The following is a 26,146-nucleotide window of genomic DNA, read 5'->3' as shown; positions in this document are numbered from 1 at the left end:
AACACCAGCATTTGCACTAGTTTATCAGTTTAGCCTAAAAGGAGCCAGAGAAGATGAGTTCAGTGGGTTTAAAAAACAAAACCAAAATTCAGAGACAATGGACACTGGAATTTGAGGGAGTAGGGGACTTCTCTGAGTAACACACCCTTTACCAAAACGATTCAATAGCTTAAAAATGGAGGCAAGGTGGAAATCAAGGAAAAGGCAGACAGGATGAGAAAGGTGGTGCCATCCTCCTGTTGGCAATTCCAGAGGTTAATTTTACTTCTCTGTGTGTAATAATAAACCAATATGTTCTCAAGTGTCACTTTCTCACTCCCCAAGAGACTTGCCCAACTCAGCACTGTCTGGAGAAGGGGATTCAAAGCAGCCAGTGAGAACACCCATGGGCAGAGGCCAGCAAGTCCAAGACCTCCTGGAGTGTAAGAATAGGATCCTGATGGCTGTTTGGGTATCAGGAAAGCTGCCAAGTGACATCCGTGAGTGAAAAACCCAGTCAAGGGTAAATGAATTTCCACGTTGTTTGGAGGGATATTCGTTACATAAGTGAACAATTTCCTCATCATGAGAGCAGTTAAACATTGTGTGGGATTGTGAAACTGTCTTCCTTGGAAATTCCTGTTAGTGTGGGCTTGCTTTAGCATTTTCCTATTAAAAGGAAGAAGACAAGACTGATCATTTTCAAGATAGGCAGTATGGTGCAATAAGCAGAGAGTTTGGCCTCTGGAGTGAGACGAATCTGGGTTTGAATTTTGCCTCTGCACTCTAGTTGGGTGGCTTTGGGAAAGCCACTTCAATTTTCTACAGCTTAGTTTCCTCATCTGTAAAATGTGGATGAGAGCTGCCTCTCAGAGTGGTCATGGCACACAGTAGGTGCTAACAAATAGGTAATGAGTAAGTAGATTGGTGACCTAAAGGTAGGGCCAAAGACACACCAAAATGTGCGTCTTTGGGGAATGGGGGCAGACAACGAAGTGTATTTTCTGCCACAGATCTGAATCCATGTTATCAAGAGAATGGTCTTTCCCAGGCCAAAACTTCTCAAGATTCTTTGCCAAAGCTGAAATACCTTGAAGACTTTGGATGGGTTTCTACTTGTAAAATGTGGGAAGCCAGGGGAAAGGCAGACCTGAGAAGCTGGAGAGGGAAGGGATAATGGTGGCTTTCATCCAGATCTGTGACCATATGGATTGGAACAGATCCATGATTAATCAGGTCTCACTGCTAAAGAGAAGAGATCAGTCCAAGGTAACTACACACTGCAGTTAACATCCCAAATTTAGGGACAACTGGAGAGATTTCAACAGCTACTTCATCCTAATTCATAAAGCAGGTTTAGCATAGGCCCTCTTGCCAGCATTTCCCAGCCCTTGGTTAATTCTGTTTCTTAATGCCTCACATTGGATAATCCACTCTCTGGAACCCTTTTGAGTATTTCTGTATTCACTCCCCACCCAGTCTTATAACTTTGCTTACTCTTCCCTATACCTGCAAAACCCTCCCCACACATCTTCAGCTTTCCAATCCTTCCAGGTTTCCAGGGCCTATCTGGAAGAACAGACCTTCTGGAACACTTTCCTGAGCCTCTGTCTGTAGTCATCTTGCCTGCTCGAGGGCACAATGAACAGATATATGGAAGGTGTTTGGTATGCTGAAAGCACCCAAAACATTTGCACAATTTTATCTAAAATTGGGTTGGGAATTTCTGGTGATTCACATCAAAACTTTGGGCTTAGTGATGGGGGCAAGTAACAAAACAAATTTCTTCTGGAAGATTTTATTTTCTATTAGAAAATGAATGCCATTTATGTCTCACTTGGTAACTAAAGCTTTCATATACACAAGACTAAGTCAGCTCTTCTTTCAATTATCTAATTTATTATCCAAACATGTGCTCTAAATTTTGATTCAGAAAGTATTGTTCCTGAATACTTTATTAGGCAAAGGGGAACAATACAAATTGTTCCCCTTTGCCTAATACAAGTCACGAGTTAGAGATGTCCTTTTCACAAAGCTAAGTCATTCTTTGGAGGAAATTAAACTTTACTTAGCCTGGGATCACACCCAGTATTCCTGAGTAGACCCCTGTGCTTCACTCCTAATATAGTACTATAGAAAAGGGTTTGAATTCATATACAGAATCTGAAAGACATTCTATCTGGAGACTGCCTCAGGGAATGAAGGGCTTGCAATTAAGCCTCTGTCTCTGAATTGTTAGCCCAGATAATTCCCAATCACTAAACCCGGGTAAGCAAATTTTCCTGTTCCCTGGGGCCACAAGGTGCCTGGTCTAAGCCTCAACCAGGTGCCCATTAGTTCATCCAACAAGCACGTTATCGACCTCCTGGTGCCCAAAACTTGTTCCCTAGAGACTTCTTCTGTCCGTTTTTTGCTTGTGGATAGCTCCTTTCTTCTCTTGATACAAACTATCACCACTCTTGGAAAAAGTGAACAGATGTCTCCTCAGAATGCTTTCTTCCTTTTAGTTCTCATTCTCAAGATCTGGTCTCTCCAGACATCTCCTGGTTATGTTCTATAGTATTTAAAAATTGCATGCCAGGGAGCCTCCTTTTGGAAAGATTGAGAATGTTTGTAGTAAAGAATACCCACATTCCTGTTCTCCTTCGGTAGCCTTTCTATCTATCCATACCAAAGATCAGCTAGAGAGAAACACTAGGCCACTTCAGCTCACACCGATTGCCCTTTATAACCTGTAGCACTTATTATCTCAGTCTTTCATTTTCCAAGTTGAATGTCCAGGATTATCATCTACCTCACTCATTCTGTATTTATCCAACCCTTTCTATGAACAAGGCACTGTTTTAGGCCCCTGGGGGAGATAAAGATATGAACAAAACACAGTTCCCATCATTAACTAATTACCTCCTAGATCCCAGGTACTATGATAAGCTCTAGGATACAGTGGTTGGCAAAAACAGGCATAGCCCTTTCCCTCGTGGAACTTAATAGTGAGGGATGCAGATGGGGAGCATGTGTGTTGTGTTCACCAGTGTATATCACATGGCACACAGTCAGTACCCAATAAATATTTGTTGAGTGAAAACAAATGACCAAATACATCATGATAAGTCGTGAGGTGCTATGAATTCAGGAAAACAGGAAACAGTGATAGCATAATAGGGCAGATAGAGACAAAAGGCTGCCAGGGAATGCTTGTCTGAGGAAGTGACACACCAAGACCTGAAGGATGGAGACTAGCCAGCTATATGCCAACACTGGAGATGAGAGCATTCTAGCAGAGGGAGCAGTATGGGTAAAGTATGCTTGGGGAGAGGGAACGGCAGGGTAAAGTCTCTGAAGTAAGTAAAGCTTGACATGTGCCCATAGGAAGACTACAGTGAGCCAAGGGGAAAGTCGTATATGAAAAGGGGTCGCAAGAGACGAAGTACAAGTAGGCAGGGGCCTTGCAAGATACTATAAGCAGTTTGGATTTTATTCTAAGTGCCAATGAGAAGTCATTTAAAAGTTTCAAGCGGGGGAATCACGTGATCTATTACTTATTTTTAAAAAATCATTCTGTCTATAGACAATTGTAGGAACAAGAATAGAAGCAAGGACTCCAGCTAGGAGTTATAATATCTCATGGGAGATCATGGCAGTTTGGACTAGGTAGCTGTAGTAAAATTGAGGAGAGTCAAGACATACTTTGGAGGTAGAACTGATAGACTTGTTGACGGGCTGGATGAGGGGAGTGAGAGAAGAGGAAAATTAAGGATGACTTCCAGGTTTCTAGCTTATGCAACTGGATGAGTAGAGGTGCCATTTTCTAAGATGAGGAAAACTGGGAGAAGGGCAACAGCCCCAGGGTGTATCACTGTTTATTTTTAATGAGGCATGTAAGTGTAAATGTTAAGGAGGCACAGGACAAGGATGTTTGTGATAAAAGCCTTATAAATAATACAAAACTTAAATGTTTACAGAGAAATTTTGTGTCTAGCTGGGTTAATCAGAGAAGTTTGCAGGAAAAAGTTGGCATTTGAGCCAAAGGAAAGATGATGAGGGAAAACATTCCAGGCAAAGGGAATAAAATCACACAGGTGGAGATGCAAAGGCATGTTCAGAAACTGGAAAATCATTCGGTTTAGATGGAATGTGGCTTGTATCTGGAATGTTACAAGATTACTGTAGAAAGGGTAATTGAAGCCAGATCACAAAGGGCTTTGAGCACCATCCTAGGGAATTTGTATTGTACTTGGTGGGCAATTGGGAACACTAGCAAGTCTTTGAGCAGAGGCCTGACCTGATGAAGTTGTTAAAAAACAAAATTTGGTAACACTGGGTAGGGTGGATTGGGGAGGGAGAACAGGAGGCAAGGGAGGCCATTTAAGAATTTATTTAGATAATCAAGGGATGAGGTAATAAGTTATTTAGGTAATAACCTAAATGTTGATCATGGCAATGGAAGGTTAAAGGGCAAATGTGGGAGACATTTCAAAGGGGAACTATGCTTATGTTAACCTAACAGGAAAGCCAGGAGGAAGCATCTGCTTTTTCCTTCTCAATGTCTTTTGCCTCCATACTAGATCATAACCTCTGGTAAGGCTGGGAGATACTTTGCAATCTTTCCACAGTGGGATTTAACACTATCAAGGGGATCTCATGCTGGCATGGCTTCATAGTAAATAGGTAAGAAAGAGGTAGCTCTGGTATTGAAGTGAACAGATAGCGGTGCTGAAAAAAGCAGTGTGGGGTCAGGACCACAAACCAGGGAATGGGCTGAGAGTAAACACTAGGAAAGATGAGTTCAAATTTCCTACCTTCTTCCCGTTAAAGCTTCACTGCCTACCCACCTTCCTACTCTGTCCCCTTGCTCACCCAGCAAACACTCACACAGGCAGAGCCTTCAATGCTCTGAATTTTTTTCCTGCAGCAGACTCTCATCCGTACTCTTCTGTGCGAAGTCTCATAGCTCACAGCCCCATCTGATGAATAAATCTCACTGAAAGAATGGCTGAATGTGCTCCTCTTTCCTCAGTACTATTTACATTTAGACAACTGCGTCCTTGACTGTCATAATCCAAATGTCTAACATGAAAATTAATCATATGGCAAGCTAGAGCTGGGGTGAGGTGGAGGGTAAGGGGGCAGGAGATATCTTTAAATACTCATTCTAATGACGAAGCCAAGATCTGGCCTCCCCTCATTCCCTGCAGTCTCACTGGGGTATCTACGATGGACCCCCTTTCAAAGAAGGGAAAATTAATTTGGAAAAGTGTTCTGAAGTAACTGTGGAGGAGAAACAGAACAAATATCCAAGACATTTCCTCTGGACTAGCTAATCCTTTTGCCACTGCTTGATCCCAACTTCCTTTGATTGTTTCTTCTCTACTTCCTACTTTTTACTGTTGGTATACTTTTATGTGTTCATTGTTCAATGTCTTTTGAAAAATACCCTGAACTCTTTGAAGAGTATGTGCTATATAAACACAATAAAAAAATGAATACAATGTCTCCTTTTACAAGAGAATAAGTTTTACTACTTCTGTTAGTATACCCCTCACTCAGCACTAGCCTGAAGAGTTCCGAGGGACATCAGATAGATTCCACTCTAAAATACTTCCCCAATTCCCTGAAATTCCATTCTTTTGATGATAAATATATATTTAAATTTGAACCTTGTAGGTTTGCTGTTTTTCAAGAATCCCTTATTAAAATGTGAATACCAAAGCGGGTGAGTGGATCATGATATAATCTTAGTTCCCTTTACAATAACCCACCACACCTATCAAACACATTTTTCACATTCTGAATTTTTCTATGCCTTTGTTTATGCTGTTCTTCTTCCAGAGGTAATGCTAAATTTAATATAAATTAGAAATTTAACATTACCTTATATTTTCACATAATCTCTCATTTGATATTCAAATTCGAGCCTACTTGATCTTTTCAAAAACAATTTATTTTTTTCCAATGTAGAAAGAATAACAAGTTTAATATAGAAAATTTGAAAAAGGCAAGAAGAGAGGAAGAAGAAAAATATCAACCATAGTCCTATCACCTAAAGATCACTCATTGACAGTGTGGCCATGCTCATTTTTTAAGCCTTAATTTAGGTCCCATTTCTGGTGTGGTGCCTTCCTTGAACTTCCTCCCTCAGACCTTCATTGTCATATCTGTGCCACTCAGTTGTACATATCATACACTTCTGTGTATAATGTGATGTATGTCTTAGATTTCCAACTAGATTGTTACACCTTCGAAGGCTGCAAATATGAGTTATACTTGTTAGCTTACCCGAAAACAGCTGGTACCCAATATCTGCTGATTGATTTAACCTTAACGAATACAAATGATTTCAGAAAAAAATATAAAATAGACCACATATCCAGGTCATGAAAATTAAAGCTTTCAGGTCACCGAGCTTGGTGACTATTGCTTTTCTGTTCCAAGACTTGAAAGCCTATTTAAACTGGCCTCTTTCTCCACACCAAAACTGATAAGAAGCAGACTTACTATGAGCCAGGATTTACACAGAGATTCTCTATATAAGGCATAAAGGTAAGAGAGAGAAAGAGAGAGATGTGGGAGAGGGAGGGAAAAGAGAACAGACAGAAGACAAGAGAAGGGTATACAGTCTGGTGCTCAATCCAGTATGTGATTTGCCTCCAACACCGTGTACAGGATCCCATCCACTTGTTCTGAATCATACCCGATCTCACGAAGCTCCAAGTGAGGGAGGACAGAAGTAAGGAGATAGCTGACGTGGATACGGAGCCGTGTAAGCTTTGCCAAAGCCCTGTATGATGGAGTGAGGGGGCAGGAGAAGAGATGACATGAAGTCATTAACCAACAGAATAAAATGAAGCCCCTTCAAAATGGAGCCACATTTCTCAACAGTTACATTTTCATTAGCTAGAAAGAAGAAAGCACAACGCCACCAAGCACAGGGAGACTGGCTGCAGCTTTCTAAGAAGTAATTACTCAATTCTTGGTGGCCTGTGAATTAAGGCTTCTTCCCTTGTCTATGGCCAGTAACTGGGGGTCCTAAGGGATGCTTCCCATTAGCACTCACAAGCTGATAACTAAACCCTAGTAATTAACCTTTCTAGGTCATCTCCCTCTGGGGTCCGGTAGGAGACCTGAGCCTTCTGCAGCATTTCCAGGTGTGTCTCTGTCTCCCTCAGTTTATCTTTCAACTCTTGCTTTTCCTCTTTGGTTCTTTCCAGCTCAGCTTTCAGAATCTGGAATTCAGCTTGTCGATAACCCATGTGTTTCTTGCTCCAGTACAAGCCTTCCGCATCCTGGGTACTGTAGATCACCAATTCATGTTGGACCTTCTTGAATTCAGACTGCCAGTGATTCCTCTCCTGTTCCAGCTCCTCCACCTGCAGTCCAAGAAACAGAAATTCAGTGACCCCACAAAAGAGTGTGCCAAAAACCATTACTCGTATGATCATCCTGTGATTCCACTATACATATTCCTCTACTTATGGACCTCTTCAATACCATAAAATGGGCAGGAAGCCTACTACAGTTACTCTATCTTAAACACACCACAGAACAGTTCAAGGGCATATTTTGTTTAAAGGCCTCAGAACATAAAATTATCAGGGCACCAACGTCCTGGTCCCTTGGTTACAATGATCTGTTATTCCTAGTGGTAAGGTATTACCCTAACCTTTTGCTGGAACAAATTCCTTTCAGCCAAAACACGTTCCAATTTTTCTGTGGTTCTCTTCAATTCTTCCAGCTCTTTCTGGTTCTTCATCTTTGGTGTATTACAACCTTCACTCTCCTCATAGCCTCTTCCTTTCTCCCCAATGGCTGCAGCAGGGATTGCAGCAGAGGTCACAGAATAAGGCCCTGGGTTCCAAGATTCAATTGCTTTTCGTCTCTCAGCAAGCTCCTCTCTGTTAAAAGGGATCAGCTGAATGGGAGCTCCTGAATCTCTAACACCTTTGGCAACACCAACAACAGCTACAAAAGGTCCCTTGTTCACTTCTTCTTTGTTTATGCTCATGCTACCTCTGTTAGATTCTTCTGCCACCAGTCTTGGCATCTGATCTTCTAATTCTTCAGGAAGCAGGGACCCCTGACGTTGGTCTTGGGCCCCTGGATACAGAATTGAAATCTCTCTGTTTTGACCTGTATCCTTGCTTGCTTCTGGGTATTCTGGGAAAAGGTATGGTGGTGTACTTCTCTCAGAACTCGATTTGTCATGGCTGTTCTCTCCTTCTGGGTAGGCAACAGCTGCCTCTACCCTCCTGTAAGGAGCAGGCATGGAATAATCTAGAACAGGTGTTGTCATCTCATTCTGGAGCCTTCTTCGTTTCTCCACTGGTTCCTCACCTACGATCCATTTGTACTTACTGCAAGAAGAGGAAATTAAATTGTAAGCTGTCACAGTACAGGTTAAGTATGTTCTGATCCTATGGAGCCCCAACTCAAACTTGCCATATTCAGATGGGCTCTAAACATTACCCACAGACAACTTCAGGTCAGGGATACAACTTTACCTGCAATCCTCAACCCCTTCACTAGTGCAATTGGTATTAAGGGAGAGGTAAAGTTGAAGATGTGAATAGGCAGCATCTGGATATAATAGGATTAGGTTGACCTTGGTTAAGAATTCTAAAAATAAGACTGTGACCAGTCTGACTTGGAAGTGTCCTAAATATGCAAGTCAAGAAGGAAGACAAAGAAAAAACACATACCCCAAATCTCCTAACACAAGAATGGAATGAAAAGGCCATAAAAAGCTTAGCAGAGTATGCAGAGAATAGTGCCAACTGATTAATTTTACAGTGATGTAAAAGTCTTCTAGTATTAAAGACTTATGCACATTTTTTATATTGCAGCAGAACCACACAATTCTTTCGACAGCCCACTGGATTGTGGCTATTGCCCATTATTCACTTGTAAAAGTTAATTGAATCACAGGGGCCCTTCTGAAACAAAGAAAGTGAATCAGCCAATTCAAGTCATTTCCCCCTTGTGACAAAGAACTTCCATACTCAAGCACAAGCAGACACTCCCTGAGTTCTGCAGGAAAGCCCATGATGATGGCCTCAAATCATCTTCCACTTCTGGCTGCTGTATGCCCTAGGAGTTGAAGGAACTAACAAAACAACTGGCACTAGATAAATGAATAGGCAATTTTTAATCACGCAGCAGGATGGGAACCCCATTTTTATCTTTACAACTATTCAGCCCTCTCTCTGGATAACCAAGACATTTCAAGATCAAATCAACTTTCAAATATTTAATGAGAAAGCATCAGGCATATGATCTGCCAACCTCATAGTACCTCAAGGCTGGCCATATTTTTCTGTACTTTCTGAGAATATCTGTAAGATAAACCAAACTGTACCTTCTTATAATGCCCATATGTTCTTCAGAAATACAACTGATCTGCCATCTTAATAGATCTTGTCATGTTAGCCTTAGGTAAAAGCAAAAAGACTTAGGACCTATGTAAGAACAAATGTATCCATCTTTGAACATGTATAAGGACTACTATGACGGTCCATTCAGCTGTGGTACTGAAGAAGACAGTAAAACAATCAGCTGGCAGGTACAAAGGAAAGGTGTATAATACTACATAGCAACAACCAACCTTTGTACAAAGCAATTATAGTCATATTATTTGCCTTCTCTTCATTTTCCCACCTCTAAGCGTTATGTCTTTAACTGTCTTCTCTTCTAACCCTATGTTTCTTCTCTTTTGCAGTCTTATACAACCTCTTGGCTATAGCCTCTGGCAACAATTCCCATATTCTCCCAAACTCTGACCAAGGACTGAATTTCCAATTCCCTGTCACATATGTCTTCCTGGAGGTCCCACTGGTATCTCAAATTCAGTATGCATAAAACCAACCTTTTACTTTCACCTTCAAACCTGCTCCTTTTCCCTATGTTTCCTATTTGTGTTATAACACCACCAAACTTCAGTAATATTTATATAGTAGTTTTATACATTATCAATCCTCAAGTTCAAGCTCTCACTACCTTTCCTGGACTGCAATGGCTTCCTCCTGTCTCCAGTCTCCCCTTCTCTTACCTCCAGATCACTGTACCAAGCTAATCTTCCTAAAGCATTGCTCTGATTATGGTACTCCTCTATTCAAAATCTTTATTTATTGCTCCCCACGACATAAAAGCTTATATGTCTTAGCTCAGTATCAGAGCTTTTCCATGACAAAACACAGGAAACATTTACTGAGCACCTACTCTGTACAAGACCATGTAAGAAGTGCTTAATGTGTATTGCCTCATCTAATTCTCCCAATAAACATGAAGCAGGTGGGATTATTTTCTCCATTGTTTTAAGGGGATGCTCAGGAAGAAGTTAACTAACTTTCTCAAGGTGGCTAGTAAATATCAGAGCTGGGACATAACTGGGCCCTAGCTTTCTCTCTCATTACTCCCTTCACTAATATCAGTCAAACTGGATGCCCTGTGATTCCTCATGCTGCTCCTTTTGACTGGAGTGCCCTTCTTCTCCCCAACAGTGCACATGTAAATCTGGCTCAAATGCTACTTCTGAATTCCTAGAGCACTTCAAGCACTCTCTTATAAAAATGCATCACTTCCTACCATGTGAAAGGGAGTGGGAGTGTGTGCGTGTGTGTTTGTGTGTCTCCTAGGTACGTTACAAAAGTACAAAAGTCTAAGTTCCTACACAGAAGGGAGTTTAATTAACCATGCCAGATGGGGATGAGGGAACAAAACTTTCACATAAGAGGCAATCAAAAAAGGAACTATTATGTGAATGAGGGAAAATAACTAGATTTTACTTATTGGTTCTATACTTCTCCAGAAAGTCTGGCAAGTCCTTCTAGGAATCAAATCTCATGCCAGACTTGTATTCACTCATTGAGTAGAGATTAATTAGGGGTTTTACATACTAGAAATTCTTCAACTACACAGTTCCCTCTTATTTTCTTCCTGCTTTTTGTCATATTCCTCATTATGTGCATTTATGCAATTTATGGTGCATTTTGGGTTTTCTCCTTTAAGTATTTTACATTTTCTGACATACACCACGTTTCTGCTCCTTCAAAATGCCTTCTGAGAGGCTTCTGTAATTAACCACTATCAGTTTTGTATTAATTCAAACCACTATCAGTTTTGTATTAATTCACTAACCAAGATAGAGAATTATACATTCAAATTAATGTATTTCATTTTTTACTCACTCATTTCATAAATGTTTCCTACTATGTTTAAGGAACTACAATAGGCAAGAATAAGGACCAAAAATCACAGCCCTGTTAAGAGTGTGTATGTACTCCTTCCAGATGATGTATTTTTCAACATCTTTACTGAGACAGAAATATATAAATGCACTTATTTAAAGTGTACAATTCCACAATTTTAGTATTCTCAGAGTTGTGTAAACATCACCACAATCTAAGTTGTGAAAATATACACCATCCCACAAAAAACCTCCTACACATCAGCAGACACTCCCCATACCCCCACTAGGCCACTAATCTACTTTCTGTCTCTATAGATTTGCCTATTCTAGGCATTCAATATAAATGGAATGATAAAACATATGGTCTTTTTAAACTTGCTTCTTTCACTTAAATGGAATGATAAAACATATGGTCTTTTTTAACTTGCTTCTTTCACTTAACATGTTTTCAAGGTTTGTCCATGTTGTAGCACATAATCAGTATTTCATTCCTTTTTATACCTACATAATAGTCCATTGTATGAATAGGCCACATTTTATATCCATTCATCAGCTGATGGTTATTTAAATTGCGTCCACTTTTTAGCTACTACGAATGACACTGCTATGAACATTAGTATACAAGTTTTTGTATAGATATATGTTTTTAGTTTTCTTGGGTATAAACTTAGGGGTGGCATTACTGAGTCATACAGCATTCTGTTTACCATTTTGTGAAACTATTGAAATGTTTTCCACAGCAGCTGCAACACTTTGCATGTATACCAGCAAGCGATCCTCTCACCTCAGCCTTCCAAGTAGCTGAAACTACAGGCATACACCACCATGCTCAGCTAATTTTTGTATTTTCTGTAGAGACAGGGTCTTCCTATGTTGCCCAGGCTGGTCTTGAACTGCTGGGCTCAAATGATCCTCCCGCCTCGGCCTCCCGAAGTGCTGGAATTACAGGCATGAGCCACTATGCTGAGTCTCTTTCTTCAATTGTAATATAAGCATCTAAAAATATAATTTTCTTTCTCAGTATTTCTTTAGCTTCACCCTACAGTTTTCATATATTTTAATTTTAATCTTTTCAATATGTTTTTTAATTTCCATTGTGAATTTTTCTTTTATCCATTTGTTATTTTGGAAATTAAGATATGTGTCATTTAATTTCCATATATTTGTGTATTTTCCAAATTTCCTTAGGTTGTTGATTTCTAATTTAATTTCTAATTTAATTATATTGTGATTGAAGAACATCCTTTGTATTCTTTTTAAATTCACTGAGGTATATTTTATGGCCTAACATACGGTCTATCTATCCTGGAGAATATTTCACATGCATTTGAGAAGAATATATACTGTGTTATTGTTGAGTGAAGTTTTCTGTATGTATGTCAGGTCTAGTCGGTTCAGAATGTTCTTCAAGTCTTCTATTTCCTGGTTGATCTTATTCCTAGTTGTTGTGTCCATTATTGAAAGTAGCGTATTGAAGTCTCGAACTATTATTGTTGAATTGTCTGTTTCTCTCTATGATTCTGTCTGCTTTTGCTTTGTGCATTTCTGGGGCTCTGTAGTTAGGTCCACATGTGAGTATAGTTATTACATCTTCCTGATGGACTTTATCATTATGAAATGTCCCTCTCTATATCTAGTAGAATTTTGTATTTAAGAGTATATTTTGTCTGATATTAATATAACCATGTTTGCATGGTAAATCTTTTTCTATCCTTTTACTTTCAACCTATCTGTATCTTTGTATCCAAGCGTGTTTCCTACATATTTTTTAAAAGTACAATCTGCTATCTGTCTTTTGATTGGATTGTTTAATGCAGTCACATTTTATGTTACTGATAAGGTAGAATTTATATCTGCTATTTAGTTTTTTAATTTTCTATAGGTATCATGCCTTCTTTGTTCCTTTGTCCAACCTTTCCTGTTCCTCTTTTTATATCATGCATTTTCTAGTATAACATTCACAAATCTAGTAATACATTGTTATAATTATTGCTTTATGCAATGTTACATCTTCCAAGGAAGGCAAGAGAAGAAAGCAGAGCAAGTACATATTTATAGAGTTTGTTTCATTAACCTTTTTATTTTCTATTTTTTAATTGTCATTTCAGACTGTAGATCTGAGTTACTACCTGGCATCATTTTATTACTCCAATATAACTCTGTACCCATCCACCTCCTTTGTGCTGTTCTTGTAAAATATTTTACATTTGTATATAAGCACAATGATAAATCAATATATATGCAATTATATACAAATATGTATTACTTTATGTTATTATTTAAATAAGTTAAGAATAGAAAGAGGAAGAAATACGCTATTGTATTATGCTTTATAATTAACTACACAGTTACTTTTACAAGCACGTTTTGCTTTTTCATGTGAATTCAGATTACTGTCTGGTATCACTTGCTTTCATCCTAAAGAACTCTCTTTAATATTTCTTGTTAGGCAGATCTGCTGGCAACAAATTCCCTCAGCTTTTGTTTATCTGGCAGTGTATTCAGTTCACCTTCATTTCCTAAAGATAATTTTATTGTATTTAAGATACTTGATTGACAGTCTTTCATTCAGTATTTTGAATATGTCATCACGTAGCCTTCTTGTTCTCATTTTTTTTTCATGAGAAGTCATCAACTTTAATCTTCTTGGGGTTCTCTTGTACATAATGAATCATCTTCTCTTTGCCTTTGGCTTTCAATATTTTCACTATGATGTGTCTGGCTATGAATCTCTATATTTATCCTATTTTGAGTTTGCTGAGCTTCTTAGATGTACAGACTAATGTTTTTCATAAACTTTGGGAAGTTTTTAGCCATGATTTCTTGGAATATTTTTTCTACTTCATTTTCTCTCTATTCTTCTTGCACCCCTATTATGCATATGTTGGTGCATTTAATGGCATTCTACATTTCTCTGCTCTGTTCATTTTTCTTCTCCACTTTTCTTCGGATTGCATAATCTGTAACTGATCTATCTTCAAGTTTTTTAATTCTTTCTTCTTCCAACTCTAATGTGCTGTTGAGTCCCTTTAAAAATTTTTTTCTTATCAGTTATACTTTTCACCTTCAGAATTTCCATTTGATTACTTTTATAAGTTCTGTCCCTTTATTGATATTCTCCACTTTCTTTAATTCTTTAGACATGGTCTCCTTTAATTCTTTGAACATATTTATAACAACTGCCTTGATGTATTTGTGTGATAAATCCAACATCTGAATCTCTTCAAGAGCAGTTTCTATTGCTATTCCTCTCAACCCCCTGCTCCCTGTAGAGGTTACACTTGCCTGTTTCTCTGCATGTTTCACAATTTTTGTTGACAACTGGACATTTTAAATAACATAGTATAGCAATTCTGGACACTGAGCTCCTATGACACTGGTGGTGTTGTTTGCTTGGTTATTTATTTAATGACTTGGCTGAACCGACTCCATGCAGTCCATTTCCCCTGTAGCATGCAGCCTCATCATGTACTTGTTCAGATTTTTTTCTTGATTTCAATCTTTCACTTGTAACCTAGGGTTCATACCTGGTTTGGCACAGGCCACTTATTAGATAAAGGTTATGCTTAAGTCCCTTCAGCCAGTTAGATTTTTACTCTTTTCCACTGGATCTGTGTGAGACTTGGAGGTTACTACCAAAGTTCAAGATGTATATGCTTCTGCCCCACATTCAGCCAAGTACTAATAGCTTAGATTTTCCCTCTTCAGTCACCCCAGAGGCATCATAGACTTGAGCATGTACCTAGTCTCCCAAATTGCTAGGGATGTATGTGATTTCATTTTTAAGCCTGGTTCCCAAGTAGTGCCCCTGGGTCAGAGTAACATTGTTCAGCCAGTAGTTAGTTAGAGGTTGTGTTTAAACCTCTAGTGCAAGTAAGGGTCCTCTTCTTTGCTGTTTCATCTATGTTTGGCTTGAGGACTGCTTTCAAGTTCACCTTAGGTCCTGCTCTGATTGCTTCTGAGTGGGTGTAGCCCTGTGCTTATACATAGCCTTTCTGACACCCAGGACTGACTATGATCCCAAGAGGGCTCTTGACTGTATTTCCCGGATTCTCTCTGTTACCAAACTTATGACTGCTTGCACATTTTGCCTACTGAAACTTGTCATAAAGTTATAATTGCCCTCATAATTGGTCTCCACCAAGATTTCCATTATTTTTGACAATGCCCTTTAGTCACAGAATTCTTCGTGTTCTGTTCCACATAAAGTCAGTTACTTTAGGTATAGCTGTGGAGTTCTTCATCCTTAAGGCCTGCCTTTCTCTTTAAACAGAATCTCTGGAACAGTGTTCAAGAACAAGAGACAAAGACAGTAACATACTTCTCCCAGAGTAAAATTCCTTCTTTATGAATAAGTGCTGGGGTAATTTTTGGCTTACTTCTTCCAGTATAGACTTCTGACCTATGAGCAAGCTTGGGTAGGAACAACAGGGGCATAGTATTATTAACTTGCTGTTCCTTGGTGAGTGCTTCCACCCTATAAGTGAGAGCGTTGTGGGATAAGAGAAGGCTGAGAGAAGAGAAACCCAGTCTTCGTGGGTCTGCCTGGAACAGAGCTTCTACAAAACAGAACTGGAGAGGAGATGAGAAAAGCCAAAGACCTGCCCCTCCCAGGTAAAACCATAGCTCTAGACAAGGAGCCAGGGGAAGAGGGAGCCCCCATCTTCTAGACCACAGTCACCTGGATTAGAATTCCCTTGAGTAGTTTTCATAAAACAGAGCTTGAAGTGGGATAGATTGTGGTTCAAATGCCACTGACTCTTGCTGTTCTTCCTAAGATTTAGGAGATTTCTTGAATATTTCTCCCTTTGCTGTGTGCCCCTAGGACAATATCCAGAAACTTTGATTTTTTAAAATATATTTTTCAAGTTAAACAGTTATTTCTTGGTGAGATATTCCACTGTCTTCCTCATTTCTCCATTCTGGAAGTTGCTTCCCCAGATAATATTTTTTAAGGTTAATACTTGCCCCTGAATCAATCTTATTCATTTGCAAAATTGTTCTATTTCTACCCCTTGCTTATTTCAAGTATTCCTTTAGAACTATTAGAATTTGTCTACTCCTTTCCTTCCACCATTACAGTGCAATCCAGAATTTCTTGTTATCCTTTTAAAATATGAACTAATTAGCCTTTGACATACAGCTTACTCATATCTAAATATCTAAATAAATTACAGCCACTAATTCTTGCCTTCATTCAGATGCTTATGGTTACTTTAGATCTTTCTTTTTCTTTGAGACAGGGTCTTGCTCTGTTACCCAGACTGGAGTACAGTGGCATGATCACAGCTGGCTCACCGCAGCCTAGGTTCAAGTGATCCTCCCACCTCAGTCTCTTGGGTACCTGGGACCACAGGCATATGTCATCACACCTGGCTATTTTTTTATTATTATTTGTATAGATGAGGTCTCACTATGTTTCCCAGGCTGGTCTTAAACTCCTGGGCTCAAGCAATCCTCCTCCTCGGCCTGCCAAAGTGCTGGGATAAGAGGTGTGAGCCACCGCACCCGGCCACTTTAAATTTTATTTTGTATCGCTCATAAGAAAACTTTTATGTATTTTATATGTAAGTATTGGGGATACTTACATAACAAACTTTGACTACTCAAACCTCCTTCATCTTTGATTTATCAGTACCCTAGAACAGAGCCTTTCATACAGTAGGCACTCAAATACAGTCATGCATTACTTAATGATGGGCATTCATTCTGAGAAATGCATTGTTAGGTGATTTCCTCGTTGTACAAACATTGTAGAGTGTCCTTGAACAAACCCAGATGGTATAGCCTACTACACACCTAGGCTATGTGGCATATAGCCTATCGCTCCTAGGTTACAAACTTGTAAGTATTTGCATATCAAATATATCTAAATATACAAAAGGGACAGTAAAAATATAGCATTATAAGTTAATGGGACCATTGTTGTATATGTGGTCTGTTATTGACCAAGATATTATGTGGCACATGACTATACATGTAGAATAAACAAATAGAAAGGGATTATTTCCTTTAACAGAAATAAGCTGTCTTCCCCTAAAAGGGTATACCTGCTTACATACTGGTGAAACCTATCCTTTAATGCAGGTCCTCTCCTCCCCTTGCTAGATTTGTGGGACTCACAAAGCTGTTTCCAGAGACACTTGTGGAGCCCCTGCTAACCTACCCCACTAGAACTTAAAAGTTTTGTTGGATAGCGTATGCTTTATTCTATCTAGAGTTAGTGAGCTGAACTACATGACCCAAGGACCCTTATCAGCTTCCTATGTTGATAATAGCAGAAGACCTTTGTAACTCTTGATTAAACTTTAATGTTTTATCAGAAATCCTGTATATTTTATAGACTCTTGAGTACCTTCATTTTCCCCCATAAAAAGGTAGTCTCAGCCCAATCAATCAATGTGAGTCTCCCTAAAAGTGTAGCTTGAAATGGCACAATCATCATTTGCTCAACTTATGTAACACATATGACATTAGCAACAGCAACTATCGCATACCTCTTATATATCTCTTTCTCTTGAAATAATTTCATTCTCATTAAGTTAAAATTACACATGAATGGTCAGAGCACTTTACCTGTCCTCTACAGCCAAAACCTCACTCTTGATATTGCAATCCATAAAGACTCATAAAGAAATTCCAATAAAGATTGATAAAGTATGCCACCCAATGGAAGTTCTATTGTACTGCATTCATAAAATAACTATATAAATCAGCATTTGTAATCCCCTTGAGGTTACCAAAAACACTACAGAGTTACAAAAAACACTGAAAAAAAAAGGAAAAGTGGTCATAGTAGGGAAAGGATAGTCTTCAAAAGCAAAGGCACCTGACACTACAGCAGCAATGGTGATATATGAACATCTCCAGAAGACCAGGGTAGAAAGGTAATAATGTGCTTCAAAAACACTTAGCATTTACAGTGCACTCCTCCCAACCCAAAATGGGAGTTGGGAAAGTATACATGGAAACAGTATAATTAGGTTCAAACTCCTGAGACTAAGGCTGGAATCTATTTCTTATCCCACTGCTACAAAATTCAATCTTAGAAATTGCTTCTTAAATATGACTCAGATTCAACCATTACTTATTGAGTATCTACTATATTCCAAGGTAGTGTTCTGTTTGTTGTTGTTGTTGTTGTTGTTGTTGTTTTAAGAGACGAGATTTCGCTATGTTGTTCAGGCTGGTTTCGAACTCAGAAACACAGAGAAAAAGCAACCAACCAGGAGTCACTTTATCCTATTATGTATTCCACTGACTATTCTACAATATGTTAAGAAGATAACCAAACTGAAAATAGTCACTAAAAAGTTCACATCCCACCATATAATAGTCAAATTACTGATGAACACACACATTTCTACTATTAGAGAGCAACTCTGTGACTGCCCTATACGGCTTGGCCCTGCAAAAGTGAGAAGCAGAATAAAGAGGAGAAAGCAAGGAGTCATAACTAGGAGTACTGAGTTCAGTCCCATGGCAGTATAGGGGCAGTCATATCCTTCAGTGCTTCAGATACTCCTGATATGTAAGAAAAAGAAGTTAGACTCCTTGTTATGAAGACACAAAATAACACTGATGAGGTGCTAGAAGGTGAACAAGGAAAGTCCAAGACTAAACTTATACTAATTTATTCTAGGAAACAACAAATGATAAGGTTTACCTAATGGCACAAATATCTAATAGTTATTTTTATATGTGGCCAACATATACTAGGCCTATGAGGCCCCAGAAAACTTCAATATCCATACACTGAAGAAAAGGAGCAATGCTTGTTGATATAACATTACCTTATTTGTATAGTATTTTACACTTTTCAAATACTGTCCATTATTACACTTGCAGAATTCCCAATATAACGTGAATACATGGTACATAAAATGAGTATCAGCAAATGATCACCTCAAAATTATATACCTGACACAGCAGTTATAATACTGAAAAACTGGAGATACATGCAACATACTATAATATCAACTTAAAATTGTGTTTCTACTTCTGAATTCCATGCTACGCCTTAGAAAAAACAGAAACAGGGTAAAACATACCAACTTACTCTAGAGGAAAACAGACCCTAAGGCTTATTATTGACAAGAAATCAGGCTTTTTAGTTACCTGGAATACTGAAAAACACTGGAATCCAGAGGCTTAAGTTGAAGAGAAGGTGATCTGCTTTCTTCTCCACCAGATGGAAGCACACTAGGGCTATGAATTCCCTCATATACAGTGGTCTTGTTATTCAATCCAGCCATTTCTTGAACAGTAAGGTTCTTTGGTGGATTACCGAATACCTAGAAAAGAAAGAAATGATTTGCAAAAATACCAAATTCAAACCAAATGCCAAAGGATGAGTCAATCCTTTTGATGCTAGGAAAGAATGCCTGGCCAAATAAAAAGAAACTGTTTTCTATACAAAACAAACAGTGAGTCATAATGTACACTAGGCATATTCAGTTATCAACCTTATCAGCTGGACACCAAACAGACCTCCCCAACTTACTTATTGGCTCCTAGAATTATCCCACCCCCAACATAAACCCAGACCCCCTAATCATTGTCTAATTCTCTTTTGTGACTCAGTTTAAGGCTGAGTTTTCACTCCTCTGAGATGTGTGATGAGGGTAGGGATGGTGGGAAAATGTACTGCGGCAAGTGTCTGTGCCAGTTTGGGAGAAATGCATGCGACAGACTAACATATATTCACAGTACATACACACGGACATGCATCTGGATCTTGTGGGAGAGCCAGCTCTTGAAAATAGTATGAATGATTACGGTGAGGGAATATATAGGGGAGGTAAACTGAATGAGAACAGGGCAGTCCTAGGAAATCTCCCAATCTCTACATCAGACTATTAAACCAAGACATTAGGGTATGAAACCTGATTATTCATATCCCTGGGTCTTGGCAGGATATCAGAAGAAGAATTAGTATTAAATTGCCTCTATCCTCACCAGTCTGACCTACCCTGATTGAGTGGTTGGAAGGTGAATCTAACATGCGACTAGCAGATCTCTCTGGGAAAAAGGGTCAAGAGGGAAATCATGCAGAAAGGCAAGGTTGGGAGGGGAAGATATATGGGTGCTATGGTGGCTGTCAGGAAAGGAGTGTCCCTGAAAGGACGGCCAACCTTATTGCACCCTTCAGCGTCCGGAGCTGGGCAACCATGTCCGAGAGACAGTGCTCCTGAAAATTCAAAACAGCAGAGTCTTTATAAAGCCAGCCAGCCTGAAAGCAGGGATCAGGAAGGAGTACAAAGAACCACCCTTTCTTCCCAAGAGGAAGGAGGAAGCAATCACCCCTGAATCCTGGAAGAAAAGAGACAGGAAAACCAGACATTTAACAGGAGAAGCCTGTATGAGGATGGAACACAACGCCGAATATTCTATGACACTGAATGTGACATTCACACTGTCCAGAGTCAGTACTGAATCCAAATTTGGCAAATAAATGATTTGACTCTTCTATTTTTGGTGATCTAAACATGAGTGACAGCAGAGCAAAGCAAAACCAAAAGATCCAATGAAAAGAAGACCACCAGAAGAAATGGTTTATTTCTATGCAGCTTTCAAGATTGCTGCTTCCTTTAACTTATAGCCTCTGTTAGGGAAAATGTCATGTGAGAAAGATAAGGGTGTGCACTGCCTCTCACCTGGTGGTTCTCATTTTCCATAGGCATCTTCTTCTTCTCCTCAACAGTTTGCTCTCTAGGAGAAGACAAAAGTGCTATTTAGTTCACTCATGAAACTTCTCAGTTTGAAATGGACTGTTAATTGTAGATTTAGGTTATAATGTTCCTTCCAAATTACAAATAGTGTGAGTCTCATTGAGTAACTGAGGGTGCCTTTCTGAACTAGGCTACTGAAGTGAGATTTCAAGTGCCCCATGAGAGAGAGAGAGAGAGAGAAAGAGAGAGACAGACAGAGAGAGAGAGAGAGAGAGAGAGAGAGAGAGAGAGAGAGACACTAAAGACAATCACTAGTTGAGACATTCAAGAGATGGTTAGGAGGAATAAAGAACTGGGAGAGCAGTGAGGTGAGGAGGGAAATTATTTTTTAAGAACCAAAAAAATTTCTCTCTTCTCAAAACTCCCCTGTCCTATTAGGAAGTGTCAGGCTCCTCTACCCTATGACAGAGAACACCATCTCATGTATACTCAACTGTTTCTTAGCTTTGCTCAAGTACAGGTCTTCATCATTGAGTTCTTGTTCCTCTGGAACAGAGCACCTCCTGCAGTATAGAGAAGAAATCATCCTTTGGAAGCAAAATGTGTCCTTCACTTTTACCTTTTACTTTTCTTACAACTATGCAGGTTAACAACCCTCTAACATTATAAAGTTCAGATCCCCATTCAAATTATAAAACCCTGTTATATTTAAGGCATGAGAAAGAGAACTTTAAGAGTGAAAACTGAAAGGAGTACTAGAAAATGCATTCAGTTGTCAAAAGTAATCCTAGAAACAAACAAACAAAACTTAACAGTAATTGGCAACTATATTATACCCAGTTCATAAAGGGGTAAAGTGGCCTGGAAGATAATGTACCCTGTACTAAAAGATAAAGTATTCAAATACGAGACTTCTAAGTACTCAGTTCCATATTCTAATTACACAATCTCATTTACTCTCCATGGAAAGATACTTAGGCACATCTAGAGACTGAGGAAATGCTTATATTTATAGATCTAATCTTTGTTCATTTAACTTCTTCAATTTCAGACATTTTTACCCATTTTAGCACCTTTCTTTCTATCGGTAATCAGTATTTATCCTGCAAAACGAACTTTCAGAAAGTCAAGGCTGAATTGAAGCACACTGACTTATTATTATGAACCTATGTAACTACTGAGTCAAATTTTTAAAAACTTTTAAATTGAAGTTAATGCTCACAGATATGCCAGACACTACTTAGATGTTGGATGCTGCAAGGAACATATGGTATACTAAGAAGACAAACACACAAACAGCGCTGAATATACAATAGGTACAGGTACTACTGTATAACACTGATTCCGAATATGAAGCATATAAAGAAAATCATCGACTTGACCTGGAATGTAAGCCCTTGTTCTCAAAGAGTGTACAATCTCTTGAAGAGCCAAAACATACATACATAAAAAACATCCAAAAAGTACAAAACAATATGTGAACAAATGTCAACAATCAAATACCAGAGGAAGTCAGAGTAAAATCACTGTAAACTATGGTCAACAGGAAAAGCATCACACAAAAGACTTGCTCCCCAGATGGATGTGATTAGGATAGACAGATGGAATGCAGGCAGTCACTGCAAGCAAGAAGAATGACACTATCAAAGTCATGGAAGTGAGAGTAAGTATTTCATGTGTAGGGAATAATGAAGCCACAGGCCTGGCTCAAGTATAGAGTCTGGGTTAAAATAAAACGAAATGTAAGGCTAGATAGGTAAAGTAGGGTCAGGTAGCACAGGACCTTGAGTCCCAGGCTGAAGGGTGTGAACCTGACATGAAAAATGTTTTAGACTATAGAGATAAATCAAGAGTTACTTTGAGCATAAGATTGAGTCCTGGAACCTTACCTGTACTTTGGATGAGAATTATAATAACAAAACCATCTTGCAGGTAGCATGGATGGATCAATCTTGCCAGGAAGCTTCCTCCATTTAAGACACTCATCACACTGAACCCATGTCTGGTCAGGGACCTTCCTGAATGAACAAAAATGGAAGTGTGACTATGTATATCTTAGCTCCGTGCTTTCTCTTACATTAGAAAGGTGCAGCCTAAAACAAAAATAACCTAATTTTATATATGAAATGTGTTAGGAATGTTATCACCTTGGTGCCCAAAATGTATATATTTTTAACTTCACAGATAAAATGATAGAACTATAGCAAATAACAAGTATTAACATGGTGAGCTACTATTATTTATGGAGGTCAATAATACTTATCCTATAACCAAAAACCACTTGTACTCCAAAAGCTACTGAAAAAAAATTTAATAATATTTATCCTGGTATCCCTGTTCCAAGTAAAAAATAGGGTAATTTTAACTCTAAAATTTATTAACTTGAAAATTTGTTTATTACTATATTACCAAGAAATAAAACCTACAGAATCATTTCATTTGCCTCTGTCCAATCATGCAGCAGGCTTAAAATGCATTTATGAGAGTCATGGAAGTATTGCCATTAAAACATCTCCCCAATTTCCCTGCAGAGACTCCCTATGTCTTTTTATTTCCCTCTCAAAAAACCTTTGCTTATAATACTTCAATCAAAATTTTACTAGGTTAATATTCCTAAAGTAAATCTTAAAAGGTAATATAAATGTGATTAAACTTTATATCTAGAAATGGTGGCTCCAGACAACAATGGTATTAAATTATTAAGATAAAAGTCCTCCAGAGATCAACTCTTAAAATGTATACCCACTCCCATTCCCCTCAGTTACCTACACTTTAGAGAGAATGTGTTTCTCTGAGAAAGAAGGTGGCCCTTATATGACAGAAGTACTCAGTACCTAAGGTGTGAAAGACAGGCTGGAGTGAGAATGGAGAAGGCGAGAGAAAAGACACACAAAGCAAGAAGAGGGCACCTCAGCCAATTTCACTAACATGTAATTTAGCCTGAGTTTTATGTATGTTGTATTTATACTGCTCTTATACTAGATAGTTCAATAGAGTGGTGTGGTCCTTTTACGTCTTCGTTCAATAATTTCCTTATCTTAAATTGTACTTTTTTCTTTCTTTCTTTTTCTTTTTTTTTTTTTTTTTTGAGACAGGGTCTCTCTCTGCTGCCCAGGCTGGAGTACAGTGTTGCAGTTTCAGTTCATTGCAACCTCTGCCTTCTAGGCTCAAGCAATCCTCCCACCTCAGCCTCCCAGGTAGCTGGGACTACAGGCAAGAGCCACCACACTTGGCTAAGTCTTGTACTTTTGGTAGAGACAGGGTTTCACCATGTTGCCCAGGCTGGTCTCGAACTCCTGAGATCAAGCAATCTGCCTGCCTCAGCCTCCTAAAGTGCTGAGATTACAGGTGTGAGTCACTGCACCTGGCTTTAAATTGTGCTTTTTTCTAAATATAAAAGTAATATAAGCTCATTATTAAAAACTAGAAAATACAGAAAGATATACAGAAGAAAATAAAAGGCACTCATAATTCTACCACTGAAATACAATGCCCTCTTCTTTTATTTTTTATTTTTTTGAGACGAAGTCTTGCTCTGTCGTCAGGCTGGAGTGCAGTGGTCCAATCTCTGCTCGCTGCAACCTCTGCCTCCTGGATTCAAGCAATTCCCCTGCCTCAGTCTCCTGAGTAGCTGGGACTACAGAAAGGCACACACCACCACACCCAGCTAATTTTTTGTATTTTACTAGAGACCGGGTTTCACCATGTCGGCCAGAATGGTCATGATCTCCTGACCTCGTGATCCGCCCGCCTCAGCCTCCCAAAGTGCTGGGATTACAGGCGTAAGCCATTGCGCATGGCCTGCCCTCTTCTTTTTCAAAACCCTGTTTGAACAAAGAAAGTTTGTACACATTTTTGGACCTACAGCTTCCTATCTCCTAGCTCCAGAAGTTCTAGCCTTGCAACCTCTAAGCTCTAAGCTCAGGCCTGACCTCTGGTGTCTATATATTTCAAGACAGCCACTGTTTTAGAGCCAGAGCCAGCAAAAAGCAGCTTCAGCAGTAGTGGGAGGGGAGAAGAAAGGTCATATTAGCTTTGGGTCTACATGCATATGCACAGGAGTCTCTGGCAGAATGCCAGTATTACTCTCTCGGGGATAAGCATGCTTAGAGGAAGCAACCCTCTGTTTTGGGCTCCATGCAGATCATGGTAGATCCTTCAATCCAGGCAGATAGAAGAGGCTTTTGGCTCATGCTTTCAGTAAATAGGTAGTTGAGGAGGCTGTACTACATTCCTCTCATCGCATCCCTCCAGAAGAGAGTAGCCATTAAGAACTTAGGTTTGTGAAACCTGATTACCTATATTCGATCCTTAGCTCTATTACTTGCTGCTTGTCTAACCTTAGGCAAGGTACTTAAGTTCTTGGTGTATCAGTCTCTACATCTGTAAAGAAGTAATAATAATATCTAACAGATAGGGTTGTTATGATGATTAAGTAAATCACTGGATGTAAAGAACTTAGAACAGTGCCTGATATATAAGCATTCAATAAATAATTACCATTATTACAATTCTGCTTCCAGCACATACACTCTCTAGCAGTATGTGAATGTCTGTTTCACTGCATTAATCTCTGCTAATTTGAAAGGCAAAAAATGGCATCTCATCTTAGTTTGTACTTTGAAAACTATGGAGGACGGCCACGAGCTAAGATCTTCAGAAGAAGAAGAGGGTGATATACATACAGCCATTAGGTTGCATTTGAAATAAAATTTTATATCATACATTTGCCTAATAATTTCCATTAAAAAAAACAGGTGCCTACCCCAAAACATTCTACTGATGTTGATGGCGGTATAACTGATGGTGTATGTGTTGCTACACATTCGATCCTCTGTATTATGCTCCTTACCTGACTTGTCTGTCTTAGAGTCAATAAATTCTACCTTTTCTTTAACATACTGGGTTCTCTATTTCTACTCTGAAGTATTGGTACAGTCCCAGCAATATTCACTAGGAGTAAAGAAAAGGGAAGTTTGCTAACATGTCTGAACACCTACTACACGCCAGTCACCGTGCTAAAAATGTTATGCCATCTAATTTAATATATTCAGAGAGGTGAAGTAACTTACTTACCCAAGCTCACCCAACTATTAAAAAGCACATCTGGATTTTCAACCCAGGAATGTTTGATTTAAATGGCCATCCTCTTCTACTATATCACACTAACTGTTTGAAATTGACAGTACTAAACTCTTCACATTTATGACCCAGAGTGTAAATATGTTCAACCAGAAAGAAGCAGTTTAGAGAATGAAGCAGTTAGTACCTGTGAGTTCCTATTTTTAGTCAATTAAACTTCCTGATGTGAAAA

General features: G+C 38.9%; 1 protein-coding gene across 2 annotated transcripts in view; it reads right to left on the bottom strand.

Moving 5' to 3' along the window:
- Window positions 1–4,574: 4,574 nt before the first annotated feature.
- Window positions 4,575–26,146, bottom strand: part of MORC4 (MORC family CW-type zinc finger 4) — a 52,183-nt gene continuing 30,611 nt past the window's right edge. Inside the window, exons 10-16 of one of the 2 annotated variants that reach the window (XM_012451677.2) lie at window positions 22,722–22,850; window positions 21,327–21,395; window positions 20,818–20,872; window positions 19,280–19,455; window positions 7,640–8,330; window positions 7,101–7,346; window positions 4,575–6,757 (exon numbers count right to left, since the gene is read on the bottom strand). In XM_012451677.2, the coding sequence (XP_012307100.1) occupies window positions 6,677–6,757; window positions 7,101–7,346; window positions 7,640–8,330; window positions 19,280–19,455; window positions 20,818–20,872; window positions 21,327–21,395; window positions 22,722–22,850 (1,447 nt within the window). In that variant the 3' untranslated portion in view covers window positions 4,575–6,676. Of the gene's footprint in view, window positions 6,758–7,062; window positions 7,347–7,639; window positions 8,331–19,279; window positions 19,456–20,817; window positions 20,873–21,326; window positions 21,396–22,721; window positions 22,851–26,146 lie in introns of both variants that reach the window. The other variant, XM_012451676.2, reaches the window with a different exon arrangement.

Source organism: Aotus nancymaae, unplaced genomic scaffold, assembly GCF_030222135.1.
Source record: "Aotus nancymaae isolate 86718 unplaced genomic scaffold, 86718_ANA_hifiasm-v0.15.2.pri h1tg000004l, whole genome shotgun sequence".
In the NCBI taxonomy this organism is placed as follows: Eukaryota; Metazoa; Chordata; class Mammalia; order Primates; family Aotidae; genus Aotus; species Aotus nancymaae.
This window is presented reverse-complemented; position numbering and strand designations above follow the sequence as displayed.